General features: G+C 34.1%; 1 protein-coding gene across 3 annotated transcripts in view; it reads left to right on the plus strand.

Moving 5' to 3' along the window:
• LOC124354354 (nudix hydrolase 2-like) overlaps positions 1-26,307 on the plus strand; it is a 31,376-nt gene extending 5,069 nt beyond the window's left edge. The window contains exons 2-8 of one of the 3 annotated variants that reach the window (XR_006921674.1): positions 3,124-3,281; positions 4,220-4,311; positions 5,497-5,566; positions 5,750-5,893; positions 15,937-16,139; positions 24,004-24,108; positions 25,856-25,990. Coding sequence is in view for 2 of the 3 variants with exons in the window: in XM_046804738.1 (XP_046660694.1) it covers positions 3,124-3,281; positions 4,220-4,311; positions 5,497-5,566; positions 5,750-5,893; positions 15,937-16,139; positions 25,856-26,020 (832 nt within the window). In the remaining variant the exon portion in view is untranslated. Of the gene's footprint in view, positions 1-3,123; positions 3,282-4,219; positions 4,312-5,496; positions 5,567-5,679; positions 5,894-15,936; positions 16,140-24,003; positions 24,109-25,855 lie in introns of all 3 variants that reach the window. The other 2 variants (XM_046804738.1, XM_046804737.1) reach the window with 2 other exon arrangements.
• Positions 26,308-26,690: the final 383 nt, after the last annotated feature.

A 26,690-nucleotide genomic window follows, 5' to 3' on the forward strand; every position in this document is an offset into this window, starting at 1 on the left:
TCTATAACAACGCCAAGATATTTATACGAGTTTATTTTTTCGATTGCTTCGCAATTACAGGTACTGTTACTATGATTTCCACAATTATGTATAATCAGATTTTCTAAGACATAATCCGACTGAGGATTCAAAGAGATTGGCATAAATTTTGTTTTACAAACAATATACAGTATAATTTCACTCATTTATAGGCTGAAGTAGAGTTAGCGGCCACCAACAATCAAATCAGGGTACCAAATTATCGATTATAAATATCTAAATTATTGAATAAAAATCATTTTAATTACAGTTATTTGCAATTCATTATTGCCAGCTCCTTTTAATGTAGGTATTGTATAACACCTACCCTTGAATATCTTCTGCTTCATCTCTAACCAGCAAAGCTGGACAGACTGCGTCAATAATAAATAAAACTAATATTTATAAACTTGTGAAGCTGGATAGACTGTGTCAACAATAAATAAAACCAATATTTACAAACTTGATGATGGTGTGTTGGTGTTTATAAGTCCCAGTTAACATAAAAATATTCTTTTACAAAGTAGAGTGGGTTAGCCTGAGAATCAACCTTACTCCTAAACTCACTAGGATCTAACGCTTTCACTTCAGTTGGCAGGGCATTGTAAAGCCTAACAGCTGGAATAGGGAAGTAGTCTTTCTTTTTGCTTAGCTGACAGTATGGTATATTGAGTTTTAGCCTCCCGCAGGTGTTATAGGTATGTATCTCATTTCTCACGGAAAGAGGTCCAGGTTATCTCCAACATAAAGCAAGCTTATGAGGATATGTTTACTATAGATTGACAGGATTACCAGTTCCATAAATATAGGTCTACAATAGTCCCATGGTTCAGCTGATATGTAATAATATGCATGGCTTTTTTTAAGAATCATGATGTCACTTCTTTACATGTGTCCACATAGCTGGAAGCTATATAAGATATGGCTGTGGAAAAGTGCATGATAAACTGTCATTAAGCATAGTCTAGACAGTATAGACTTAAGCCGTTGCAGCAGGAATGTTTCCCGGCTATTCTTGAGCAAATGTTGGTTACATGGCTATTCCAGGTAAGTTTCTTGTCCAGTGTAAACCCGAAAAATTTAACTTTATCCAGAACTTAAGTTTCCGCACAGATCAGAGTACAGGCAATCTTCTGAGTTTTCGTTGAGGCTCAGTTTATTCAATAGGAACAAGCCTTTACGTTTTCAAAAGCCCAATTCAGATGTCCGTGTAGAATTAGGTTTATCTTCCCTAGAATAGAATTGTTCTAAATTCTCTAGTAAAATGGTAATGTACATGTGTCATATGTGCCACAAGCTGGCAGACATGTTTATCCTTCAAAATAGTAAAAAGAAAGTAACTGTTTGATTTTATAAATATACAAAGCGTATGTTAGATAGTATTTTATTCATAATTAAACTATTACTTTTTAGTTATAAAAACAGACAACTTTGTTGTAATTTAAAATACCTACATATCATAATTCGGTTTGATATTTTGGTTTTGGTACTTTAGATAATCAAGAATATCAATTATTCGTTTGTGGCGGTCGCTTATTATACTGCAGCCCATCGATATAATCATCCGATAATAGTTAATTCATTTGAATATTTTACTGAAATCGGTAACAATGTAAATACATTTTAAGATTGTATAGATTTTGTTTGATGTGGCTCAATCTAAATTTAAACTGATACTTAACTTTAGGAAATCATCTAAACTAGTGTTGAAAGACAATACACTGTGTTAGTTTAGACAGTTTTAATATGTTTCTTTAGTTGTAATGGTTTATTATAATTATTTTAATACAATTTTTCCCATTATCTATAGTAATTATTGTTTGTTTGAGGGTTAATGGCTACTTTATTATTTATTAGGTATGTCATTATATTATACTTAATTAATTCTTTCAATTTCAAACATATGATTTCCCTTTTGTATTGTACATAGGCTTTGTTGATATTGATTAATAGTTATTATTTGGTTTATGAAGTATCGGTGATATATCGTACTGAGCGGTATAAAAACTGGGTCTGGTAATCATACTTTGATAATATGTGGTATCTATCTATTCAAACCCAACAGAGGGTCAACACTACTTCAGCTCTCGAAATGTTTTTATTTGGGAAGATAGACTGCAAATGTCTGATTCTATGAATATGTTGGGAATGATGCTGGACGGTTGTCCCTCATGGTTGGAACATCAAAAGCATTGGAAAAAATTTATTCTGGCCTTTTAGTTGTAAGGAGGGCCAGGTCTCATGTTTTGGACCAGCTGTAAATTGAACAATGTAAACATTTTATCTACAGTAAGTTGTTGTACTTTAGTGTAATCGAATTACATAGTGTATATTCAATAACCATTTGAGGAGGTTTTAAGACCAATCTAGATACTATTCTTATATTACCTACAAAAAAAGCCATAAGGGCTATTTTTCGTCCACCACATGGGAGCTTTGCCTAGATCTGTTTGTGAAACTAGTTGTACTTACGGTACCCTGCCTTTATATGGGCTATACGAGTTAGTCATTTAAGCCAGAATTTAATTAACCCCAGCCAAACAATCCATAGCTATGACATTAGTCACAAAACTACCAATTGAAGGTACATAGGTTGGCTTTGTTCAAAAAACAACCATTGTATGTTAACTTAAGTCTTTTAAGTTATCATGCGCTAACAAAATTTGCAACAAAAATAGTGAATCCAAAAAAGTTTAGAACTACATTAGAGTATTAGCTACAGCATTATTTCTATCAGGTGGACTCTTTTCATGCTAGACTGTTAAAATATTCTTGTCCTTGAAACTGTCTTGACCTACCCTTGGCCTAACAAGTGCATTTGGCACTTTGACCTGTTTACTGCATCAGAAAAAAGCTATTAGAGTGCTTGCAAAGCTCAACAACAGAAACAGCTGTTGACAGAAATTTAAAGAACTGAAGGTTCTAACAGTGGTTTGCCTTATGAATGTAGATATATAACATTTGTGGTAAAATAAGTACAAAATAAGAGCAGTATTTTAAAGTAGCAGAAAAGTTATATTGTACCTTTTATATGTGGCATGTTTAAAAAGTATGTAAACTACCTAATTTGATACAAAAGTTAAATAATAATATAACATTTTTCAGGAAGGCAAATACACCCAGTACAAACTCACTCACCTCAATGGCAGAAAACATAACTAACTCCAGTGTGTTCACGGGGAAAGAAGACAGGTACAAAGGAATACATGTTAAATCTAAAAACAACATCTGCAGTACAAGTAATTTTATTACCAAACTTGAAGGTAGGTTTTAATTTTAATTGGTTGAATTCAATTTCCGGATTTTGTAATGTTTTGTTTTGATTTACAGATACCATTATAGGAATATGTTGGGTATTTGAAATTTTGTCTGTATTGATTTCTAAGATTATAATTATTTTTTAATATAATGTCAGTTGTATATTTCATAGAGTAAATAAATTTATGTGTAATGATTCCATGATGTTGAATGCTACTTAATTAGATTTCAGTTGTCAAGTACCTACCTGTAAGCTGTCAAGTAACAAAAAGTAGGCTACTGCAAATAGATTATTTAGATGTGTAATGGTTCCCGCGTGGAGTAGAATTTGAAGGGAAGTGTAGGTTGGGTAGGGTAAGAGGAGTGGAACAGCAGATGCAGTTGGTAGACTACTAGCATTATTACAGGCATCAGGCTGATGCATTTCTAGACTTTCAATAATATTGCACGACTTTGAGGTATACCAACATGGTTTAACAAAACAAAATATACCATACCTACCTTAATCATCCTCTAAGGAATAATCCCAGTCATGCAGTCGTAGTCATCAGTGATTCATTGTTGGAAACTGCGGGGTCAATCAGTATCACTTCTTTGTCACTAACATTGCCCTCACTTTCATAGTCTTACCTCAAACACCTAATCGTTTCCTATCTAATACGCCGCAAAATAACATAATATTAGCTGTTAAAAAAATGTGTGTATAAAACTAATATAGTACGATATTTCTCAAGCATGGTGGTTTTTAAGAAAACTAGTATGGCATGATATATTTCCTGTGCGTGACTGTTAAAGGGTTTTTTTTAGTCTAAAATGCACCTTTTTACTAAAAAATTACACTAGTTTAGCTTAAATAATTTGTATTTTAAAAGTTTTTCATGGAAAATACGGTTTTGTACCTGAAAAGAATTGACAGCTTTGCCTAATGGAAATGATGTTCTAGCTTCCCTGCAGGAGTGGACCTCACAGAAGAAGTCTGCTGCTTGGTTCTACATTAGCCTTGGTCAGTCGGAATGGGTTCCTCTTCTAACAAAGGTAAGCTCTTTGTAAAATACCATTAATTCAGCTTAGTCTGTGAGCCTGAAGACTAAATATCCTGGACCTGTCAAGCATTCAGTCCCTTCCAACAGTATTAAAATAACGATCAGTGAAGTTACTTGGTTGTTTTAACAAAAAAAAATCTTACAAACTGGAATGGGAATATGGATTTCCTGCTTATTTACCTCCCAAGTCCCACAACATGACCTAAATGCAAACCCCCTATTTGTAGCAGTAAGCATAAGATATTTACACACCATGTTTTCCAAATGTTTATCTGCTGATCATAAGGTGTACCCTGCCCTGAGAAAAGTTGGTACTTCTTGTAAAGGCAAGGTTGATCTGGAAGTAGAAGCTAAACTAGAAGGAAAACTAGGATGGTAAGTTGCTTCTCTTAAAAAGCTAAAGGTTTCTTGGCCTCCAAAGTCTCCTTTGAAATCAGAATCAACAATAAGTTCATAACAAACACACCTCCTTTTGTTTATTTTTTGTTTATATGTATATATAATTGAGTGCATCCATTAAAAAATATATGTGGGAATTCCTAAACTAAAATAAACCCTCTCATAAAAGGTTTAAACTATTAAACAATAAAGTATTGTGATTTCAAATACTCCTTGCAAAAAAGTACCCCAACTTCGTTGCAGAAGTGTACACTTTTAAATAAGATGGTGATGATGCGATGGCTGGCTGCAGGGGAGTCACACATCCCTGTGTTTGCACATACCATGGCTGATGCCAGGGCAGTAGTTGTGAAGCAATAGTTAAACTGTTGTTCAGTAGACCAGACGGCTGGGTTGACAGCGAGCAGAATGGTTTCAGATTCCACCTAGCAGCGCGGGATGGCAGTGAGGTAGCGATGGTGCGGTGGCTGGCTGCAGGGGAGTCACACATCCCTGTGTTTGCACATACCATGACTGATGTCAGGGCAGTAGTTGTGAAGCAATAGTTAAACTGTTGTTCAGTAGACCAGACGGCTGGGTTGACAGCGAGCAGAATGGTTTCAGATTCCACCTAGCAGCGCGGGATGGCAGTGGAGGTAGCGATGGTGCGGTGGCTGGCTGCAGGGGAGTCACACATCCCTGTGTTTGCACATACCATGACTGATGTCAGGGCAGTAGTTGTGAAGCAATAGTTAAACTGTTGTTCAGTAGACCAGACGGCTGGGTTGACAGCGAGCAGAATGGTTTCAGATTCCACCATGCAGCACGGGATGGCAGTGAGGTAGCGATGGTGCGGTGGCTGGCTGCAGGTGAGTCACACATCCCTGTGTTTGCACATACCATACTGATGTCAGGGCAGAGTTGTGAAGCAATAGTTAAACTGTTGTTCAGTAGACCAGACGGCTGGGTTGACAGCGAGCAGAATGGTTTCAGATTCCACCATGCAGCACGGGATGGCAGTGAGGTAGCGATGGTGCGGTGGCTGGCTGCAGGGGAGTCACACATCCCTGTGTTTTCACATACCATGATTGGTGTGGGGGCGGTAGTTGTTAACACAGAGAACAAACTTCTGGTGGTCCAGGAACGCTACCAGAACCAGCCTTACTGGAAGCTGCCCGGTGGCTATGTGGAGCCTGGTGAGTCAGTTGTATTACTATTTCTCCCGAAGATGGAAATCTCTACTTTGAAAATGCCAATTCTTCTTATCTGAATTATTATTTAAAAGTTAAAATATTACTAAAAAAATCATCATACTAATCAGAAATTTGTATTGTTAATAATTTCAAAATCTAACTTTAAATTGTACACATTAAAAAACGCAAGGTCGTATTTTATTATCAAATATAAATTATTATTAACCTATTCTGTTGAAGAATTTTTATACTAAGTATATTTTAACACTCATGTAGTAAAATAAATTTAATTAAAATTTTATCGTTCATTGTGCATTATCAGTCTTTTTAAACCTATGTGACAATTAATAAATTAGGAAATTAACTGTTTGTTTAACTATTTAGTGTTAAAACATCAAAATAATTGGAATAATGTTTCACATTTTTTAATATCGTACATTGGCCATGACAAGAATCAAACTGCTTGGCTAAAGAAAAAGGAGATTACATTAAATAACTGTACTTGCCTAAACTATCTTTCTGAGATAGAGTACTATGTATTTTGTATGAAGAGCGATTTGTAAAGTAGGTAGCCTAATTTTTACTATGGTAACAAACAAGCATTTTTATTGATCATGAATATATATTCTATAAATATCATAATTTAATAAAATATGTTGAATTCATCAAATATGTACGCAATTGTGTTAAAAATTAAACCATACTACACATTGACATTATTGTTGTAAACGATTGACCTTATAATATATATGCTCTACTAATTAGTATCAGATACAAAGCTCTTTATTCAAACTCTGATGTATGTAGTAGAAGTACACAACCAACAAACCCTATTACAAAGTTGTTGGTTTACTTAAGGTTTTAGTTGTTAATCATAATGAAACAAAAATTAGTATATTCTCAATGTGGATTACAAAATAAGTCATTAAAATTGCTACAAATACATTTTTGTTTTAGATTGAAACATAGTAATCATATTAACAATGTATGTTCCAAATTAGCTGAAGTTCAAATCTGTTGCGCAAGTTAAAACGTTGTGTAAGTAAAACTATCCTGATATTAGCACCTTGTGTATTCACCTTCTGCTTTCATGCTGAGGTATTATTGTGTGGAGTTATTTGAGAACTCAAGCAATGTATTTATGAAACAGAAAAAGTATTTTGTGTCATGAAAGACATCTACCATTTACCCATTGTTTAAGGAGATTTAAATAGTTACCCTATGTTGCATATACTTATGCATCTTAAGTAGTAAATGTGAAACATAAACTACGGTGTTATGATTTAAGCAGGATGGACACAATAAACTAGGAATAAACACTACACAGCAGTTGTAGACAATTGAGTATGAATATTAGTTGCCATTGCTATAAGAAGCTTGATTAAATAACAGGGCTAGTTCAGGAAGTAATAAGTTTTGAAATATTTGACTATATATTCGTTGTTGTTCGTGATAATCAACAGTTATCATGGCATTCAAGACACAATTCTCTATAAATATCTATCATCTGCAAATACAACCACCGGTTAACCCAGGCATGTAATAGTACATCCCTATCGTCTTCTTTACTCGTCACTATACAATTGAACTTTTTACATTTTTTTAATAATATTTGATAAAGATGTGTGATACAACCAATCTATTGTCTGTGGTCTTTCACAAATATATTGACAATACAGACAATCTAATGTATTGTCTATAGGTTTTTTAGCACTAAACTTAATGAAATTCGGAATAATGTCTGAACATCGTATAATTATAAAAATACCTTTTTCATGTATTTTACTGTCGAGTTTTATCATTAGTTCATTAATCACAACACAGCCTACCACTGTAATCTTCAATGTAAACAATAGTATAGCTATTTTTGAAATTGCACCATTGCCTTTCTCTTCTATACACACTACAAAGTTTATGATAAATTTCAATTAGTGGGTTTATGAACAGAAACCTACTAGTTCAGAATATATCTCGCAAGTACAGGATTTTAAATTGGAGCTCATATTTTAATATTTCACAGAGACAAATAGCAATCGGTCGGTTACAGAACTAATGAGCAGTGTCCTGAATTGTTATTGGACTTCTGCCACTAGACCTGCATACAATAGAAACTGCTGATGAATTAATCTACACTGCATAGCCAAATGAGCACATGGGACTCCAGTCGTTATATGGGATGTCCAGTAGTTTCACATATCATTTACTCAATTCCTGGGTGCATGATAAGCACCAGAAAAGATAGGCTACAACCCCAGTTCAAAGAATTATGTAAACTACCTATAGACTGACGTACCTAGGAGTCCATATTTAAGTAGAATAATATATCACACAGAACCAACTATGTCAGAAGGACAGTCTGGATCTCAATAGGTTAGAACATTTGTTTCAATAATTTTTTAATTTACTGTTAAGTATTTAAACAAATTTAATTCCTATTAAATATTTGCTAATCATAAAGAACATTATTAGGTCTTTATCAGGCCACTGAGTCGGAAGGTCGTATGATAAGCCGCTCCGCTTGATAAGGTTAGCTCGACCTACCTGCCCGTTCTTTCCTGATTAATTTTATGCATCTGCATATAAAGTGATACATATTTTAATAATTTTTAAAGTTATTGTTTTTCCGTAATAAGTGAATTATTGACTAGCGTGGAGGTGTGTCAGACATATTTTATTTTTTCGCATTTATTTTTTTCGAAAAACCTAACCTATGGCTTGTGGTAAGTGTAAACAGTTAATATCAAATCGCAAAGAAGGTATTAAGTGCGAGAAATGTGCAAAGGAGTTTCATGTGGCGTGTTGTCGTGTCAGAACGGTGGCTAAGTTGGAGGGTATGACAGAGAAGCAGATTGAGGAGTGGAGGTGTGAGGACTGCAAGCCGGAGGTGCCAGCGGTGACACGTCCCGGTCTGGAGGATACAGCAGCAATGAGTATTCTCAAATCTATACAACAAGAAATGCTTAAAAACAGCAAAGAAAATAAAGAGAGTTTCGTTGCACTTGAAATTACACTTAAAAATATCAGCACTACGCTAGATGGAGTACAAACAAAATTAACTACGCTTGAAAAAGAAAATGCAGACCTGAAAGTTAAGTGTAAAGATTTATACAATAAAAACGCCCTATTAGACAAGAAAGTTGGCAGCATGCAAAATGAAATTAACGAAATACAGCAGTATTCGAGAAACCGAAACATAGAAGTTAGAGGAATCCCTTACTCTCGTAATGAGGATATCTACAATATAGTGAGAATGGTCGCCCAGGCCCTGGATGTGAATCATGCAAATGAGGACATCTCTATAGCGCACCGGTTGTCGAGACCCACTAAGAATGTTTTGGCTCCAGGCATAGTAATACAGTTTGTGTCAAGATACACCAGAGCCGTGTGGTTGTCCGCAGCCAAGAGGAAGAAGATCGAGACTACGGACCTGTCCCCGACACTCAAGCAAGCCCCTGTGTACGTCAATGAACACCTCACGGCACACAACAGGCAACTTCTAGGATACGCAAAGACCCTGGTCAGAGAGAAGAAGCTCGCCTACGCCTGGGTGAGTGACGGCAAGATCCTGGTACGCAAGACAGCAGACTCGCAAGCTGTGAGAGTGCAGGACTGCGAGGGTGCCAACATGGTAGCTGCGGGACCACGGACAACATCTCAGGACAGCAACACGGCACCTGATGACACCGCACCGGCGTATGATGGCTCGAACACACCTTAAGGCAGCATATGGACCTCCATAGATTTAAAAAGTAAGATATGTTTAGAAAGTTACTGGAGTAAATTTGAATAGAAACCAATTATAAAAAACAATATCCAAATTTTTAAAGGTCAAACGTGACCTAACTTAAAACGAATATAAATATATGTGTGTAACTATTTTTAAAACCTTCGAAGGGGGTGACTAAAGGTTGAAAAATGGTTTTTTTTTATATTTATATATGTTAACGTATATAAAACAAACTATTTTAAATACACAGCAAAACCAGTGTTATGGTTCAGAGTTTAATTATTAAATAAAACCATATTTTTTCTGGCAGAAAAACAAATCTAAGAGGAAATTTAAAAAAGAAATTTTAAACATCAGTTAACGTGTTTTTTCTACTATTGTTGGAACGTTATCTACTAAAAAATGTTTACGTTAAAAAAATTATTATTAAAACTGGTAAAAAAACTGTCAGCTAAAAATAGAATATATTATTGGTTGAATACATACCAATTCAAGTAGCAGTTATCCCAAATTTGAAAAGAACCAAAACCTGTATTTAAGGATAGGATGCTACTAACAATTTACATATCTAGTTAAAATAGGATTTTTAGTACATCAGTTTTATTTACTTTACAATGGTGTTTGTTAAACTAAGCTAAAGTTATAAGATTTATACAAATTAGTTTAAAAGGTTACATTTATTTATTTTCATCATTATTAGTGTAATAGGAGTTGTTTGTACAGTTATGTTTTTCATTCTTAGTATGATTTGATTACTAAGAATAAGAATAATTTATTTTCACTTCTTTTGTACATAATTCTTTTTACAAACTATACTAATAAAGGAACTGTGTATTTAATCTTGCCCATTGTTTATTAAGTTTACTGTATTCTTATTTTATGTAACCATATAATAGTTACCTAAAGTCAAAGTCATAACTTACTATATTTATTTACTTTACTTATTTTATTTAATGTTTTGTTTTATAAACATTATTATGTTTATTATCACTGAAAGGAAACTATTGCCTATATTAATTATTATAGTAATAAATATGTAGGGCCACAATCTGATTATTTCGTAAGTCCTAGTGTATAATATGGTTACCTCAGTACAAGCATTTAACAATTCAGTAACTATTAATTTCATGTTAATTGGATTATTTACTGTAACGTCTCTATTTAACATACCCTATAAACTTATATGCACAACTTAAATTTCTTAGCATCTTATTTTTATAGGATACCTACTTTGTTTGTTCTTAATAAATTCCTATCAATATGTCTAACAATCTGATGAGGGAAAACAAGTTAATTTTCATTTATGTATTTTAAATTAAAATTAAGTTTACATTTCAGTTTAAAATAAAACATGTACATAGATAATATAAGAGCTAGAACAGGGCGGGTGGGTTGAAAATGATTCTTTTATTTTATATTTCTGTTTATTGAAACATTTTTTAAATTTCTCCCATTTTTTCTTAATTATTTTTATTAATAAATGAACAATTTTGACCTTGAGGTTGAAGAGTATAGAAAAGTAAATTTTTGTTCTGTTGAAAAATTTCAAAATATTGATCTGGTGTTTTCCTCAGAGGAACAAAGTTTTAAGGTTTTTTATCTTAATATCAGAAGCTACAATAAAAATTTTGATTCACTATTAATACACTTAAACCAAATTAAAACACAGTTTGATTTTATAATTTTAGGGGAGACATGGCTTGGCGGAACAGGGTTGGGGATTCAGTTAGAGGGATATTACGTTTATTCAAGTTCTAAAGTGAAAAACAAAAATGATGGCGTATTGGTGTATGTGAGTGAGAGAGTGAGTGTGTCTGTGAGAGAGGTAGAGCTTGGTGATGTGTACGGCATGAGTCTAGACTTTACTTATCTAAATAAACATTGCAACCTACTTACAGTGTACAGAACCCACGATAGTGACCTTGACAATTTTACTACAGCACTAAACAACTACTATGGGGACATGATTAATAACAAGACGTATATACTAGTGGGGGATGTTAATGCTAACTTGATACTTACTGACAACAAGACTGAACGCTACCTGGATGTGTTGTATGACGCTGGGTTTATGTGTGGGATTGACAAACCAACAAGAGTAGTGGGAGAGAGTAAAACCTGCATCGACCACGTCTTCATACATCACGATAATTTCACAAATGTACAGACTGGAGTGATCGAAACAGACATAACAGACCATTATGCAGTGTTTTTAGAAGTAAAATTTAATAGAAGCAATGCTAGCAGGACACTTAACAGTAGTACTTATATAGATAAAAAACAACTAACCGCAGAGATAAATAATAGCAATTGGGCAGGTGTTACGGAAGCTTCCGATTTGAATACCGCTACCAACAGATTTTTTGGAATTATAAGTGTTTGTTTAGAGAAATCAAAAAAATCCATGAAAGTAAAACCTGCTTTTTTAAGACCTATAAAACCCTGGATTACTGAAGGAATAGTACGATCTATAAGAAGACGAGAAAAGCTTAGTAAGTTAGTTAAATCTCAACCTTTTAACAATAATATAAAATTTGTTTACTTACGATATAGAAATAGGTTGAATAGTATTATTAAAAATGTTAAAATTCAATACTATAGAGAAAAACTCAACGAAGCAAAGTATGATCCAAAAAGCTTTTGGAAAACTGTCAACGAACTTGCTGGTAGAACAAACAAAAAAGATATATTTCCATTGGAACATTTTACAACTAATCAAACAGTAGGATCTGGAGACATTAAGTTAAAGGTAGCAGAAGAATTTAATCAATATTTTTCTCAAGTCGGTTCTAATCTGGCGAATGCGATTGATTCAAGCGGCCCACCTGTAGTAGACGACACTGACTATGTGACTTACTCGACCTTTACACTGCACACTGTCACGGAGGATGACTTACAACGGCACGTCAACCAACTACGTGGTGGCTCAGCTCCGGGCTATGACGGAATATCTGCTTCTTTTTTAAAAGACAATTTAAATGTATTGGGGAAACCGCTTCTACATATTATAAACGAAAGCATCCGCTCTGGAAAATTCCCCAACGCGTTCAAAATTGCTAAAGTGGTACCAATTTATAAATCAAATGAATTTGCAATCAAATCTAACTACAGGCCTATATCATTATTGAGCGTTTTCACTAAGGTAATTGAGAAGATAGTAAACGAACAGTTAACTGAATATTTAAATATTAATAATATTTTAACAGACTCGCAGTATGGTTTCAGAAAATCTAGAAACACTGCAGATGCACTTTTTTGTTTGAATAAAGATATCAACGAGGCTGTTAGTAGCAACAGGCGTTGTCTGTTGGTGTTTCTGGATCTCGCAAAGGCGTTTGATTCGGTAGATAGGGTCAAACTGCTAAGTAAGTTAGAGTTAATTGGCGTTAAAGGAAATTCATTAAATTGGTTTAAATCTTATCTAGAAAATAGGAAGCAGTTTGTTACAATTAATGGCGTTAATAGTAGGGAAACCACCATAGATTACGGCGTCATTCAAGGGAGTACGCTCGGCCCCACATTATTCCTCATATACGCGAATAACCTTGCCAAAATAAATATAACGGGTAAGCTTTATCTCTTTGCCGATGATACAGCGATATTCTTTGATGGTAAGAGTTGGGAGGAAGTGAGGGGCAAGGCCACCAAAGATATTGAGTCTGTTAAAAAATGGCTAGACCACAACCTACTCACACTTAATGTTCCAAAAACAAAATTCCTGCCGATATCATTAAGAGACAGAGGAGACATACCTATCCAAAACATTAAACTGCATAGTTGTGGAAATTTCGCCAACACAACGTGTAATTGTGAGGAAATTGAAAGTGTGACGAGTTATAAATATCTGGGTGTATTTTTTGATCGCAAGTTAAGCTGGACAGAACATATACATTATTTAAATAAAAAACTTAGAAAATTTATTTATGCATTTAGACAAATTAGTCACTTCTTAAATTTAAAGGAAATTAGAATGGCCTATTGCGCGTATGTACAGTCTATTTTAGAAAATGGACTGATAGCATATGGTGGTGCGTACAAAACAATTCTACAACCGTTATTAGTTACACAAAAGGCAATAGTTAAAGCAGCTCTAAGAGTAAATAGGCGATACCCTACAGATGCTGTTTTCGACAACTTAAAAGTTTTTGACATACGACAGTTATTTGTTAGAAAATTGTTGATGCATATACACAACCGGTTCGACGAAATCTTCGACGAAATAACTCATGACTACAACACTAGAAATGCGGACAATGTTGGAATACGTATACCAAGACTTTTAAGAACTTACTCGACCACTAATCCGTTCATTATAGCCCACTATTTATACAGAAATATACCTGAAGACCTACAGCACAACAACGTTTATACAAGCACGACATATAAAAAGAAAGTTAATACATGGTTACTGGAGGTTGGAAGGGACAGAACTGAACAAATTATAACATCAATATATAGGTAAAAAAACAAATATAAACTTAACTTTCGACATAACGTAGTATAAATGTGTGTCATTGTGCGCTAGCGTGTGTCAGTGTGTGCGGTGTGCGTGCGTGCGTGCGTGCGTGTGTGTGTGTGTGTGTGTGTGTGTGCGCGGTTTGGGTGTGTGTGTGTGTGTGTGTATGTGTGCGTGTGGGTGTGTGGGTGTGTGTGTGTGTGTGTGTGTGTGTGTGTGCACTGTTCGAGTAATGTGTATTGGGTGTATGTGAGTGCGAGTGATTGGGGACGTCGAGTCATTAGGTGGGGGGTGGGGGGTGGGAGGGTTGCAACTGCCATAGTCCTCTCCCATATAACCAAAGAAATCTTTAGTATGTTCTTTTTAAATTATTAAAAACATAATCAATTAATAATTTTAGTTTCTGAGTATTTATATATTTATTTTTACAGAAATTTAAATTATTTTTATAGAAATTATTTTTAGTTTATTGTAATTAAGCTGCAATAAAATATTAAGTAACAATGCGGTACATTACAAGACTCATTCTCAAAACACAAGTTCTTACTTAGTTTGGGAATTAATTTCTAAGTTTTATTTTATAGAGTTTTACTGCAACATAATTAATTATTGTATTATATTTTATTTCACCTAATGAAATGTATGTAAACTAGATGTAAATGTTTTTTTGATGAAGAAATAAATAATTTTTGACTTGACTTGACTTGACATTACTTTCATAATTTACTGATATGTATAGTGTTCAAAGTGTAAATCTTGAATATTTAATCTTGACTTCTTTCGCTATTGTATTTCATAGGCTATGTTTATCATTACATAAACATGTAATCCTTGCAATGGAATAGTAATTTTTTCTTATAGTATTGTTACAATTCTAAAAAAAATGAGTGCTAAAAATAATTTTAACTATATTTTTTTAAGCATAACGATTTTTCCTCTTATAAAAGTTTATATTGCAAGTTGCTTTTATATATGATGTTTATCACATTCATTACACAAAATAAGCTAATAAAAAATATATTTACAAACATGGAAAAACACAATTACAAGCACTACCAAACTGAACGATAAAATAGCATGGCTTGATTTCATGACCGCCCCTTGATTTCAATCTCTTTCATTAAAAATGCAAAATAAAGTGTTTGTGTTTTTACTGTAACATATGTTTGAATTTTTAAGCTATGAGACATGTAAGTCATTATCCCTGATTGTTACTGCAATGTCCTTTAACTCTGACTGGTCAAGTGACATGGCTTTGTGTGTTACAGAGAAGTATCTTTTTGGGTACGGGAATGGTCATGACAAAAGAGGATATATACTTTCACTGGTACTAACCCAGATTGAATATTTGTGTATCGTTCACCCCTAGCCACGGAGTTTTTATGTCATACAAAATTGACTATGACAATAAAAAAATTGAATAATAATAATAAAACTGAATACTAACCTTGAATGATGCCTAGGAGTTAGGCTGCGGCTGTCTAAACTGAGAAGTTGCAAATCTCAATTCCCTGGGAGATCAACAAAAATTAAAAAATGGTTTTGGACTGTATTTTTTTTTTAAATTGGTGAAATTAATAAAACTGTCATTGGTTTAAAAAGAACACCACTAGCAACACAATAAACAAGAATACGAGATAAAACTACATTTACATAACAATTAATTATTTTCAATTAAACAATATAATACATTTTATAGCAAATCAAAGTAAATCTAATATAATTTAAATACTGCCAGTAATTTATTCATATACAATAGTCAAATTTAAAATTTAAAATTTCCTGTTTTAGAGTTTTTTGGAGTAGGGAGTTTAGATGTTTTTCAAAAGTCAGAACATTATGACAATTCTCAAACTTTTTCAGGGGAGGACATACCAGCAGCTGCGATGAGAGAAGTGCTAGAAGAAACCAACATTAAGACGGAATTCAAATCCATGGTAGCCTTCCGACATTCACATGGGGGTCCTTTTGGTTGTTCTGATATCTACTTTATAGTCGAATTGGCACCACTGACTGCGGAAATTACCAGTTGTGAAATAGAGATTGAGGACAGCCAGTGGATGGAGGTGAGTTCTAGCTCTCAGGCTGATAACCTAGAATTTACACTTACTCTTCAGTGAGAGTGTGTGTGACTGACTGTGACTTCCTGCCAGATTATAGCTCAGATTTAGTATATTTTAGACTCAACAAACTTTTTGCTTTGAATGGTTTTATGCTAAAAACTGTTAAAAGTTACATAAATAAGGTTTAGTAGATTTTAATGTGGTACAATCAGTCTTCAGTTGGTTTATTAAAATCACATCTCTTGAATACAGATTACCTATTGATATAAAAATTGATATTGTTTATTATTCCATAGGAATATACTGTGTATGAATTTTAAAGTTGTAATTTTTAGTATATTTGTAACCAATTCAAGAGAAAATAGTTAAATGTTAATCATTTTAACATTTTACAGCATAAATATGAATTATAACATAAAGAAATTACATTTTTGATGAAATACCATGTTAGAAAATAACATGATTTTTATTGAAATATATATTATAGAAATCAGTTTTGTTTTAGTCAAAACTGAAAAAATTTTATCCTATTCTTTAGCCGATTTTACAGGGGTCTGATTTCAAGATAACCTCAATTTATTACTTTACATGTCTATAATACCTTGTCAAACTATTAAAAAAACTAGCAGTTATCCACGGTTTCATATGTAATTCTTAAGTTTTACACCTGTATGAGCACTGAGATACTGCATTGAGTGATTTAGATTTCCGACCTCAATGTTGAATTTGCCTTCTTGCCAAAACCAAGAAAATATGTTAACAACTACATATTTATGGCCATTGTAATTTACTCCAGTCTTAGTATTTTTTGTTGTGTAGTTGATTTTATCTGTTTCCCGATGACGAACATATATACGATATGTATTATATAGTCAATAGTCAATAATCTTTATTACATCTTTGAAATTTACAAGCGTCAAAATTTCTATACAGATTGGTCAAGTTGTGTTGGTTGTGTCTTATTCTCTAGTCGAGGAATTCATCCACGGAGTAGAATGGTCTGTTGATGAGCCATCTGGTCAGGGTAATTTTCAGCTTCTGTTCTCGGAGTGACTTCATGTCTTCTAATAGAAGGTTAAACAGCTTTTGGCCCATGTACAGATAGAATAATATGTCTGGGCGCGCGGCCGGTCGGTGGTAGGCTATGGCGCGGGGGGAAGAGGGGTGTGTGAATCGCTCATTCCTGAAAACATCACGCCTGCACCACGGTGGCGGACTTCAAGGTCGGGCCAGCCGGAAGGGCTTGGCTGACTTGTGAATCATCTTTCCCTCCAGCAAACCTTCCCTCCAAACAATATAATACTAGTGTGACATCTGTTGTCATAGAGTGAGCATCGTTAAACTTCAGTATTAACAGTGAGTTGTTCTAAGCTGTATGTATTTACTGTGTGCAGTTAACTGTGAATAATTATTACGTTCAGTGTTTTTGTATTGTGTTATTTTGTTTTAGTAAGAAGCTTATTTCATAAGCAATATGTGTGACCGCGTGAAATCAAAACTGAAGGGTAGAGTTTTGCACAGTCAAAGTCGTGAAATTGTCAGTAATGTATATACATTCATGAAAAAGGAGGCTGATGAAAAAACTTTAAGTATTCCCTTGGCAAAGGCCCGTGTCCGAACAGCAGTAGCTACAGGCGTCTCAGAACGTGAAATCTCAAGAATTAATAAAGAGCTTAAAGATTTAACCGTTAATAATGACAATGGTGAAAGTAGCTTTCTCACCCCAAACAAATTGAAAAGGAATCGTAAAAAGCCTATTACAGGATTGGATGACTTTGACAAAGCTCTGATAAGGCGAGTTGTGTACGAGTTCCATCTTCTAAAAAACAAGCTACCAACTGTGTCTTTGTTACATGAAGAATTGAAACAGCGGATCGACTTTAAAGGATCAAAATCAAGCCTCAACAACATTCTTAAAGAACTTGGTTTTCGATGGAGAAGGACACAAAATAACCGCAAGCTTTTGATCTAGACTAATGAAATAAGAGAAAAAAGAATTTCGTATTTAAGAGCACTCAAACGTTACAGAGATGAAGGACGTCCAATTATATACTTAGACGAGTCTTATATACCGACAAGTCATGTGTCAAGTTCATCGTGGTCTGACGAATCAACTAAAGGAATGCGTGTTCCCATTTCGAAAGGGGAACGGTTGATCATGATACACGCAGGAAGTGAAGCTGGTTTTGTTCCCAATGCATTGACAATGTGGAAGGCATCGAGTCATTCGGGTGATTACCACGATAACGTGAATACGGAATCAATGTTGAAATGGATGAGAGAAAAACTTCTGCCTAACATACCACCAAGATCATTTATTGTTGTTGATAACGCCCCCTATCACAATGCACAAAAAGACAAAGCACCTACTTCAAAAAGTAAGAAACAATTGATGAAAGTATGGCTTTCTAAACATCAAATACCTTTTTCGGATGATTTGCTAGTCCCGGAGCTGTATAGGGTTATTCTCTTAAATAAACTGAGATTTGTTAGGTATGAGCTTGATGAACTAGTGACCAGCAGTGGAGGACATGTTGTGCTTCGGCTCCCACCATACCACCCGGACTTAAACCCTATTGAACTTATTTGGGCTGAAGTGAAAAACTACGTAGCCAGTAGAAATATTCAGTGCAGTTTTTCAAGTATTAAGTCTTTAGCGGAAGAAAAGTTTTCACTTATAGGTGCAGAGGAATGGGCCAGAAAGTGTGAACACGTGAAAAAAATTGAAAATGATTATGCTTCAGCTGAGCCCCAAATCGACAATCTCGTGGAATCAATGATCATTTCACTCGGCAGCAGTGACAGTGAAAGCAGTGAAAACGCGCCAGATGACTTGAGCGGCATTGAAGACTTGGGTGATTTGAGCGGCATTGAAGATTTGGATTGAAGCGTATGTATTAACTTTGTACATATTTTATTATTATTTATTAACATGTTTTAAATTACTTCTGTCATTAAAAAACTGTGGAGAATGTTGAATACAACACTGTTCTGTTCTATTCTATTATGTAAGGATCTAGCTTTATATTTAAGCCATTTAAAGACAGTTTAAGATTTAAAATGTTAAAACTGAACTTTTATCCGTATTTTATCCTAGAAAATATATTAGGTGAGGTTTATAGGTAAGCCAAAATGTCATTGCTTTCACGCTAAAAGAACAGAAGACCGTACTGAGACTGGGAGAAGCTCGCGTGCCGAGTGTTTATAAATATTAAGATAATGCTTAATTTCCCCCGGAATAAGGGGTCGTAGAAAAAAGTTTTTTAGATAAAAAATGCAGTTTAATCGATTTTCTAAAACTTTTCCATGGGAAGTTTGATACTGACCGGATAATAAAAAACTTCCTCGCAGAGCACAAATTTCATGTCATAAAATTAAACAAACTAAAACTGTACTTGGTTTTTTACTAATTTAGACATTATTATTTTAGAATTGACATTTTTTATACGTATTGGTTGGAAAGACAAGAATGTGTTCTTTAATTTGATATAACTTTTATTACGATAAAGTAATGGCAAAATGCTCATTTCATGTGAATGGAACTAGTGACCAGCAGTGGAGGGACATGTTGTGCTTCGGCTCCCACCATACCACCGGACTTAAACCCTATTGAACTTATTTGGGCTGAAGTGAAAAACTACGTAGCCAGTAGAAATATTCAGTGCAGTTTTTCAAGTATTAAGTCTTTAGCGGAAGAAAAGTTTTCACTTATAGGTGCAGAGGAATGGGCCAGAAAAGTGTGAACACGTGAAAAAAATTGAAAATGATTATGCTTCAGCTGAGCCCCAAATCGACAATCTCGTGGAATCAATGATCATTTCACTCGGCAGCAGCAGTGACAGTGAAAGCAGTGAAAACGCGCCAGATGACTTGAGCGGCATTGAAGACTTGGGTGATTTGAGCGGCATTGAAGATTTGGATTGAAGCGTATGTATTAACTTTGTACATATTTTATTATTATTTATTAACATGTTTTTAAATTACTTCTGTCATTAAAAAACTGTGGAGAATGTTGAATACAACACTGTTCTGTTCTATTCTATTATGTAAGGATCTAGCTTTATATTTAAGCCATTTAAAGACAGTTTAAGATTTAAAATGTTAAAACTGAACTTTTATCCGTATTTTATCCTAGAAAATATATTAGGTGAGGTTTATAGGTAAGCCAAAATGTCATTGCTTTCACGCTAAAAGAACAGAAGACCGTACTGAGACTGGGAGAAGCTCGCGGTGCCGAGTGTTTTATAAATATTAAGATAATGCTTAATTTCCCCCGGAATAAGGGGTCGTAGAAAAAAGTTTTTTAGATAAAAAAATGCAGTTTAATCGATTTTCTAAAACTTTTCCATGGGAAGTTTGATACTGACCGGATAATAAAAAACTTCCTCGCAGAGCACAAATTTCATGTCATAAAATTAAACAAACTAAAACTGTACTTGGTTTTTTTTACTAATTTAGACATTATTATTTTAGAATTGACATTTTTTATACGTATTGGTTGGAAAGACAAGAATGTGTTCTTTAATTTGATATAACTTTTATTACGATAAAGTAATGGCAAAATGCTCATTTCATGTGAATGGAACTAGTGACCAGCAGTGGAGGACATGTTGGTGCTTCGGCTCCCACCATACCACCCGGACTTAAACCCTATTGAACTTATTTGGGCTGAAGTGAAAAACTACGTAGCCAGTAGAAATATTCAGTGCAGTTTTTTCAAGTATTAAGTCTTTAGCGGAAGAAAAGTTTTCACTTATAGGTGCAGAGGAATGGGCCAGAAAGTGTGAACACGTGAAAAAAATTGAAAATGATTATGCTTCAGCTGAGCCCCAAATCGACAATCTCGTGGAATCAATGATCATTTCACTCGGCAGCAGTGACAGTGAAAGCAGTGAAAACGCGCCAGATGACTTGAGCGGCATTGAAGACTTGGGTGATTTTGAGCGGCATTGAAGATTTGGATTGAAAGCGTATGTATTAACTTTGTACATATTTTATTATTATTTATTAACATGTTTTAAATTACTTCTGTCATTAAAAAACTGTGGAGAATGTTGAATACAACACTGTTCTGTTCTATTCTATTATGTAAGGATCTAGCTTTATATTTAAGCCATTTAAAGACAGTTTAAGATTTAAAATGTTAAAACTGAAACTTTTATCCGTATTTTATCCTAGAAAATATATTAGGTGAGGTTTTATAGGTAAGCCAAAATGTCATTGCTTTCACGCTAAAAAGAACAGAAGACCGTACTGAGACTGGGAGAAGCTCGCGTGCCGAGTGTTTATAAATATTAAGATAATGCTTAATTTCCCCCGGAATAAGGGGTCGTAGAAAAAATGTTTTTTTTAGATAAAAAATGCAGTTTAATCGATTTTCTAAAACTTTCCATGGGAAGTTTGATACTGACCGGATAATAAAAAACTTCCTCGCAGAGCACAAATTTCATGTCATAAAAATTAAACAAACTAAAACTGTACTTGGTTTTTTACTAATTTAGGACATTATTATTTTAGAATTGACATTTTTTATACGTATTGGTTGGAAAGACAAGAATGTGTTCTTTAATTTGATATAACTTTTATTACGATAAAGTAATTGGCAAAATGCTCATTTCATGTGAATGGAACTAGTGACCAGCAGTGGAGGACATGTTGTGCAGCGAAATAGAACCTCGAGCGAGCCGAACCTTAGTTGAACGGCTAGTAGTGCCAGAGCCGCGCGCCCAGACTAATTATTTCATCTGTACGATACAATGGTTTCTTTTCAAACTGTGTGATGTGGTCTAATGGCAGGTGGAAATTTAAAGCATGGTGAGTGTTATGTCTTTGGAAGTTGTTGCCTCGTAGATGTTCCTTGTCAACATGCATGATAACTTCTCGGATGTATAAGCCAACTATTGTTAAAATCTTTTTTGGCTGGAGAAAAAAATGTTGCAGCTCTCTCTAGGACCCAGTTCTGGCACTATCATGATGGCTTTTTTTCTGAATCAGCAATTCTATCGAGGTTTCTTGTTGTGGTCCCTCCCCAAACTATGAGGCCGAATCTCATGTGCAACTCAAACAGAGCGTGGTAGGCAACTTTAGTTGTGGCTTCATCACTAATATGCTTGATTCTTTTTTAAACGTACAGGCATGAACTTAGTTTCTTGGGAAGACTCTCAATATGATTATTATGGAATAATCATATTGAGAGTCTTTAACAGTCTTGTGTCTTGAGTTTTGTGGACAACAACTTAAAATGGTGTAAGTTGTTGTAAACTATCATTCCAAAAACTTAGCATGAGTTTCAAATTTTAAATCTGAAAGCGTAGGATTTTCAACATTTATTCTTCCAAAAGCAAGCTGTTTTGTCTTATCAGTGATAACTACAAAATCATTTTCAATACAATACTGGTAAGCCATGTTCAGTCCAATGTATGAGTTTGACAGGTTGTTTGAGGATGATTCAGACACCAACAGTGTTGTTTCATCAACATACACAGGGTAGCTGTGTGTGCGTAGGTATTGTTGTACAAAGGACATTGTCAGGAGGATGAACTGGACTGGCAATACAGAACCCTGTGGTACTCACATGCTGATTAGAAGAGGCTTTGATCTTGTTACTTGGTTTATACCATTTTGTGTGTTTTGTATCTCAACACTGTGACTTCTTCCTTCTATACAACTCTTCAACCAAGCCTGTCCGAAGCCTTAACTCCAAGCTGTTTGAAAGCAATCAAAGGATTTACTGAAATCCAACATCATAACAGCAACCATATTTTCCTCCTCCAAGGCATCTATGATTAATTCTACCAGTTTGATCATGGCTGATATTGTTGACTTTCCTTTGAAAAAGCCATGTTGGTCTTCTCTCAGGATTTTGTGGCATTGGCAGTGTTTCATGTTTCTTTTCAAGATTACTCTTTCAATCACATTGGCAAATGTAGAAATTAATAATATTGGTCTATAGTTGCCTGCCTCAGTATGAGGTGAACCTTTTAGCTTGGGCTAAACTTTGCTTTGTTTTTGGTCTGAAAGGAAATGTCCTTGGCTTAGGAATAGATTAGTTTTACTAACTAGAGGTGGTATTAAAGCTTTGTTACGGTGTTTTAGTAGTTTTGCTGAAATTTCATCGAGCCTGGATGAGGTTTTGGGTTTAATGCTTTCTGTTATGGCCTTAATTTCTTGTTTGTTAGTGAGAGGTAGTTGTGTTAAGTCATGGATTGAGACAGTCAGGTGTCGTGCAAATAGTTTTGAGAGTTTGGTTGTGAGTTAAGAGTATTTTCTACTATGTTAGTAAAGTAATGGTTTAAATGGTTGGACATTTTATGTGGACAATAGCTGTTCTTGTTGAGCTAGCTCTTGGTTATGACTTTTCCTTTCACTGTTAATAAATTTCCATAGGGCTTTAGACTTATTGTCGGCTTTTTTGCTATATGATCTACAGACAATTTACGCCTGAGTTTCATGTTGTAGTCTTTCTTGGCTTTGCTCATTTCAGCTTTATCTGCTTCTTCTCCAGCCAGTTCATACCTAGGGGGCATTATATATACGAGTATATTTGTCCCTTAAATGCTTTGTTTCTTCATTGCTAACATTTTTCTTTGGGCATGTGTTGTTTATAATCATAATTATGGTTGATAAATGTTTGTAGACTGTTTCTGGTGAGTCGACTATGTGTACTTCTTTTTTCAATTAATCCTTAAGCAGATTTAGATTTTATTGGTTGAACTTTCTGTATTTTTTATGTTTTGGTTTGGTTTACTTTGTGTATATTTAACTTTACAGAATTGAGCGGTGTGATCACATATTCCAGTATGAATTATAGTTGATTTAACAAGGTCTCGGTCTAGGTTTGTGCAAATAAAGTCTTTGGATGTTGCAGATGTGGATTTGACTAAGATTGGAGGAAGAGGATGTCTTATGATGTTGTGGCTGCTAAAGGTGTTAAACATTTGACTATTGCTGTCTTTCTTCAGGCCATCAAAATGTATGTCTCATTAGAAGAATTAGATGATTTTCTGCCTTTGTTTCTTCTAGTGCTTCCGATATAAAATTTAAAACCTCCTCCAAGTGTCCTCCTGGTGTCCTGTGTACGCCAAGGACATACAATTATTTTTTCCTAGACATTATTTTAGCCATACCCATTTCTAGGATTAGTTCTCTATTACTTTTAATGGGTATCTCTTGATTAGAAGCCTCATGCTCTTTCTTAACATAAACATCCACACCTCCCTTTTTGTGGATTTCACGCCAAAAATTTATTTCAAGCAGTATTTCTCAAGCCTGGTGTTTTCTAAATGTGTCTTGAGCTTATGCTCACTTAAGATAGTAACATGTGGTTTTGTTTCCTGTAAAATATGATTGAGCCTGTCAATGTTATTGCTCATTTCCTGCATGTTTCGTTGTAGTATGGAGAATTGGAGCTTGGTTTGAGGGAGCTTTTTTCCCAGTTGAGTATTTGGTGGGTGTTATTTCACCCAAGATATTCTGCGTAGAAAGTTTATTGTATTGATAATACCTTTTCACTGTGTTGCTTTTTGCTGAAGTAGAAAGTTTTGATTGTAAAAAACTGTGGAGGGATATGCCTTATATGTCACTTTCGCCTGTTCCCTCTTGTCGCTTACTTCTAAAAAATAAGTTTGTCTAATTATCTGGCTGGTTTTATCTGCCTCTGTTGGCTGGTAACCCCTGTTAATGTACTTTGCAGCTTGGTTGTCATAAGGCTGGTTTCCTTTTGCTTTGTTTACTCTTTGCTATTTGTAGAGAGACATTGAAGACATTCTTTTTCTGATAGCTTGAAGAGCTTATGTTTGTGTGAGAGTTGAATATACTTGTTTTAAAAATTGGCATATCATATTTGTCTTCAGAGCTTTTAGTCCAGCGTTGCTACAAAAGTGAATTAAGGATACTTTCCATATTATCTTGATTCTTTTGCATGTTTCCAAGTTAAAACAAAAGTGTTATGAGGTTGAAAGATAGCTATGGTTTTTTAAGAGATTAGTTAAGGTTGATTTTACAGTTAGAACATTTCCATTGTTGTACTCGTATATTTGGTTTTGTAAGTTTCTTAATTGTTTATCAGACCAGTTCAGACATTTGTTCAGTATACACATACATAGCTCTGAGAAGCACACTTCTAACAAAAGACAACAAAGGTAGTTTACATAACAGTCTTTAAATGTATAGAAGTTAGACTACTTTGTCTTTTATATCTCTACTGATAGCAGTTACCTGCTGCTTTGCACACAATTTTATAGGCATTGCACGTGTAGGAGCACTGCTGGTTTGTTTGAATTATATTTCCAACACCAATGTTGAGTTTTCCTTGTTTCACAATATATATATATACAGATCTGAGAAGATGTATTTCAACAGTAACTAAAAAAATGTTAAGTACTTTTTTACTAACGTTACTAAATGACCTGCACCATCTAAAAATCTTGAACTAATTTTACCTCAAATATTTTCACTCAAAATAACTATAAAAAAGTCCAATTAGTACAAGTACTTTGGAATTTCCATCTGAGTAAAGCTTACACAAATCTTGGTAGCAAATCATGTATTAGAGGAAGTTCAGCTTCTTGTCAAAGTATTAAAACAAATATATAGTGATATTTTTTTTATATTCCCAATCTATAGTAATATTGCCTGTTTCCTATGGACATTACTAATATCTCTGAATTACTGACATAATTTATAACCAATAAAGGCTTAAAGTAACATATTTTTTCTAGATGGATACGTACCTGAAACACCCGAAGGTACATGAAAACAATCGGTTGTTCCTCCGCAAGTACCTCTTCAGTAAAGAGAATGGGATTGTTATCAACGGCACGAAAACCAATCATCCGATCACCAAGGCACCTCAGACATTGTATTGCCTGGAGCACTCAGAGTGAAGGAATTCAGGCAGTTGGAATGGTGGCAGCATTTAATCTAAAAGGAGAATTTCGTTGGGAGTTTAGTGTTGGAATATTGATGGTAACTTTTTCTTTAGGAATTATTTTATAGATTCTTGCTTTTCAACAAATAATCCTCTTTAAATGTCTTTGCTTTTCATGTTTATAAATAAGAAAAATTTTTTGTTCATGATAACTGCTACAGCAGCTATAGAACATTTTGAAAGGCATAGGTCACATCTTTGGAAGAATTAACTGAATGAATCTTTTAAAATTATTTTGATAGTTTTAATTATATATATATATATATATATATATATATATATATATATATATATATATATATATACATATAATCATATATATATATATATATAATATATATATATATATATAATATCATATATATATATATATATATATATATATATATATCAGGTTTACATCCTACCTTTTTTTTAAAGTAGATAGTGTTATATCATATATTCATTTGCAATTGTAATAATCAAAAGCACAAAAAATACAATAGGAGAAATTTTATATTATACTATTTATCTTACTTCTTGCATAATTTATATTCACATTTTCTGTAGAATGGAATATGCAAATAAATAGACTGGAAAGAGTTAAACTTACATTACTTAAACATTGTTATAGTAGTTTGAGTTTT

The sequence above is a fragment of the Homalodisca vitripennis genome, chromosome 2 (genome assembly GCF_021130785.1).
Source record: "Homalodisca vitripennis isolate AUS2020 chromosome 2, UT_GWSS_2.1, whole genome shotgun sequence".
Classification (NCBI taxonomy): Eukaryota; Metazoa; Arthropoda; class Insecta; order Hemiptera; family Cicadellidae; genus Homalodisca; species Homalodisca vitripennis.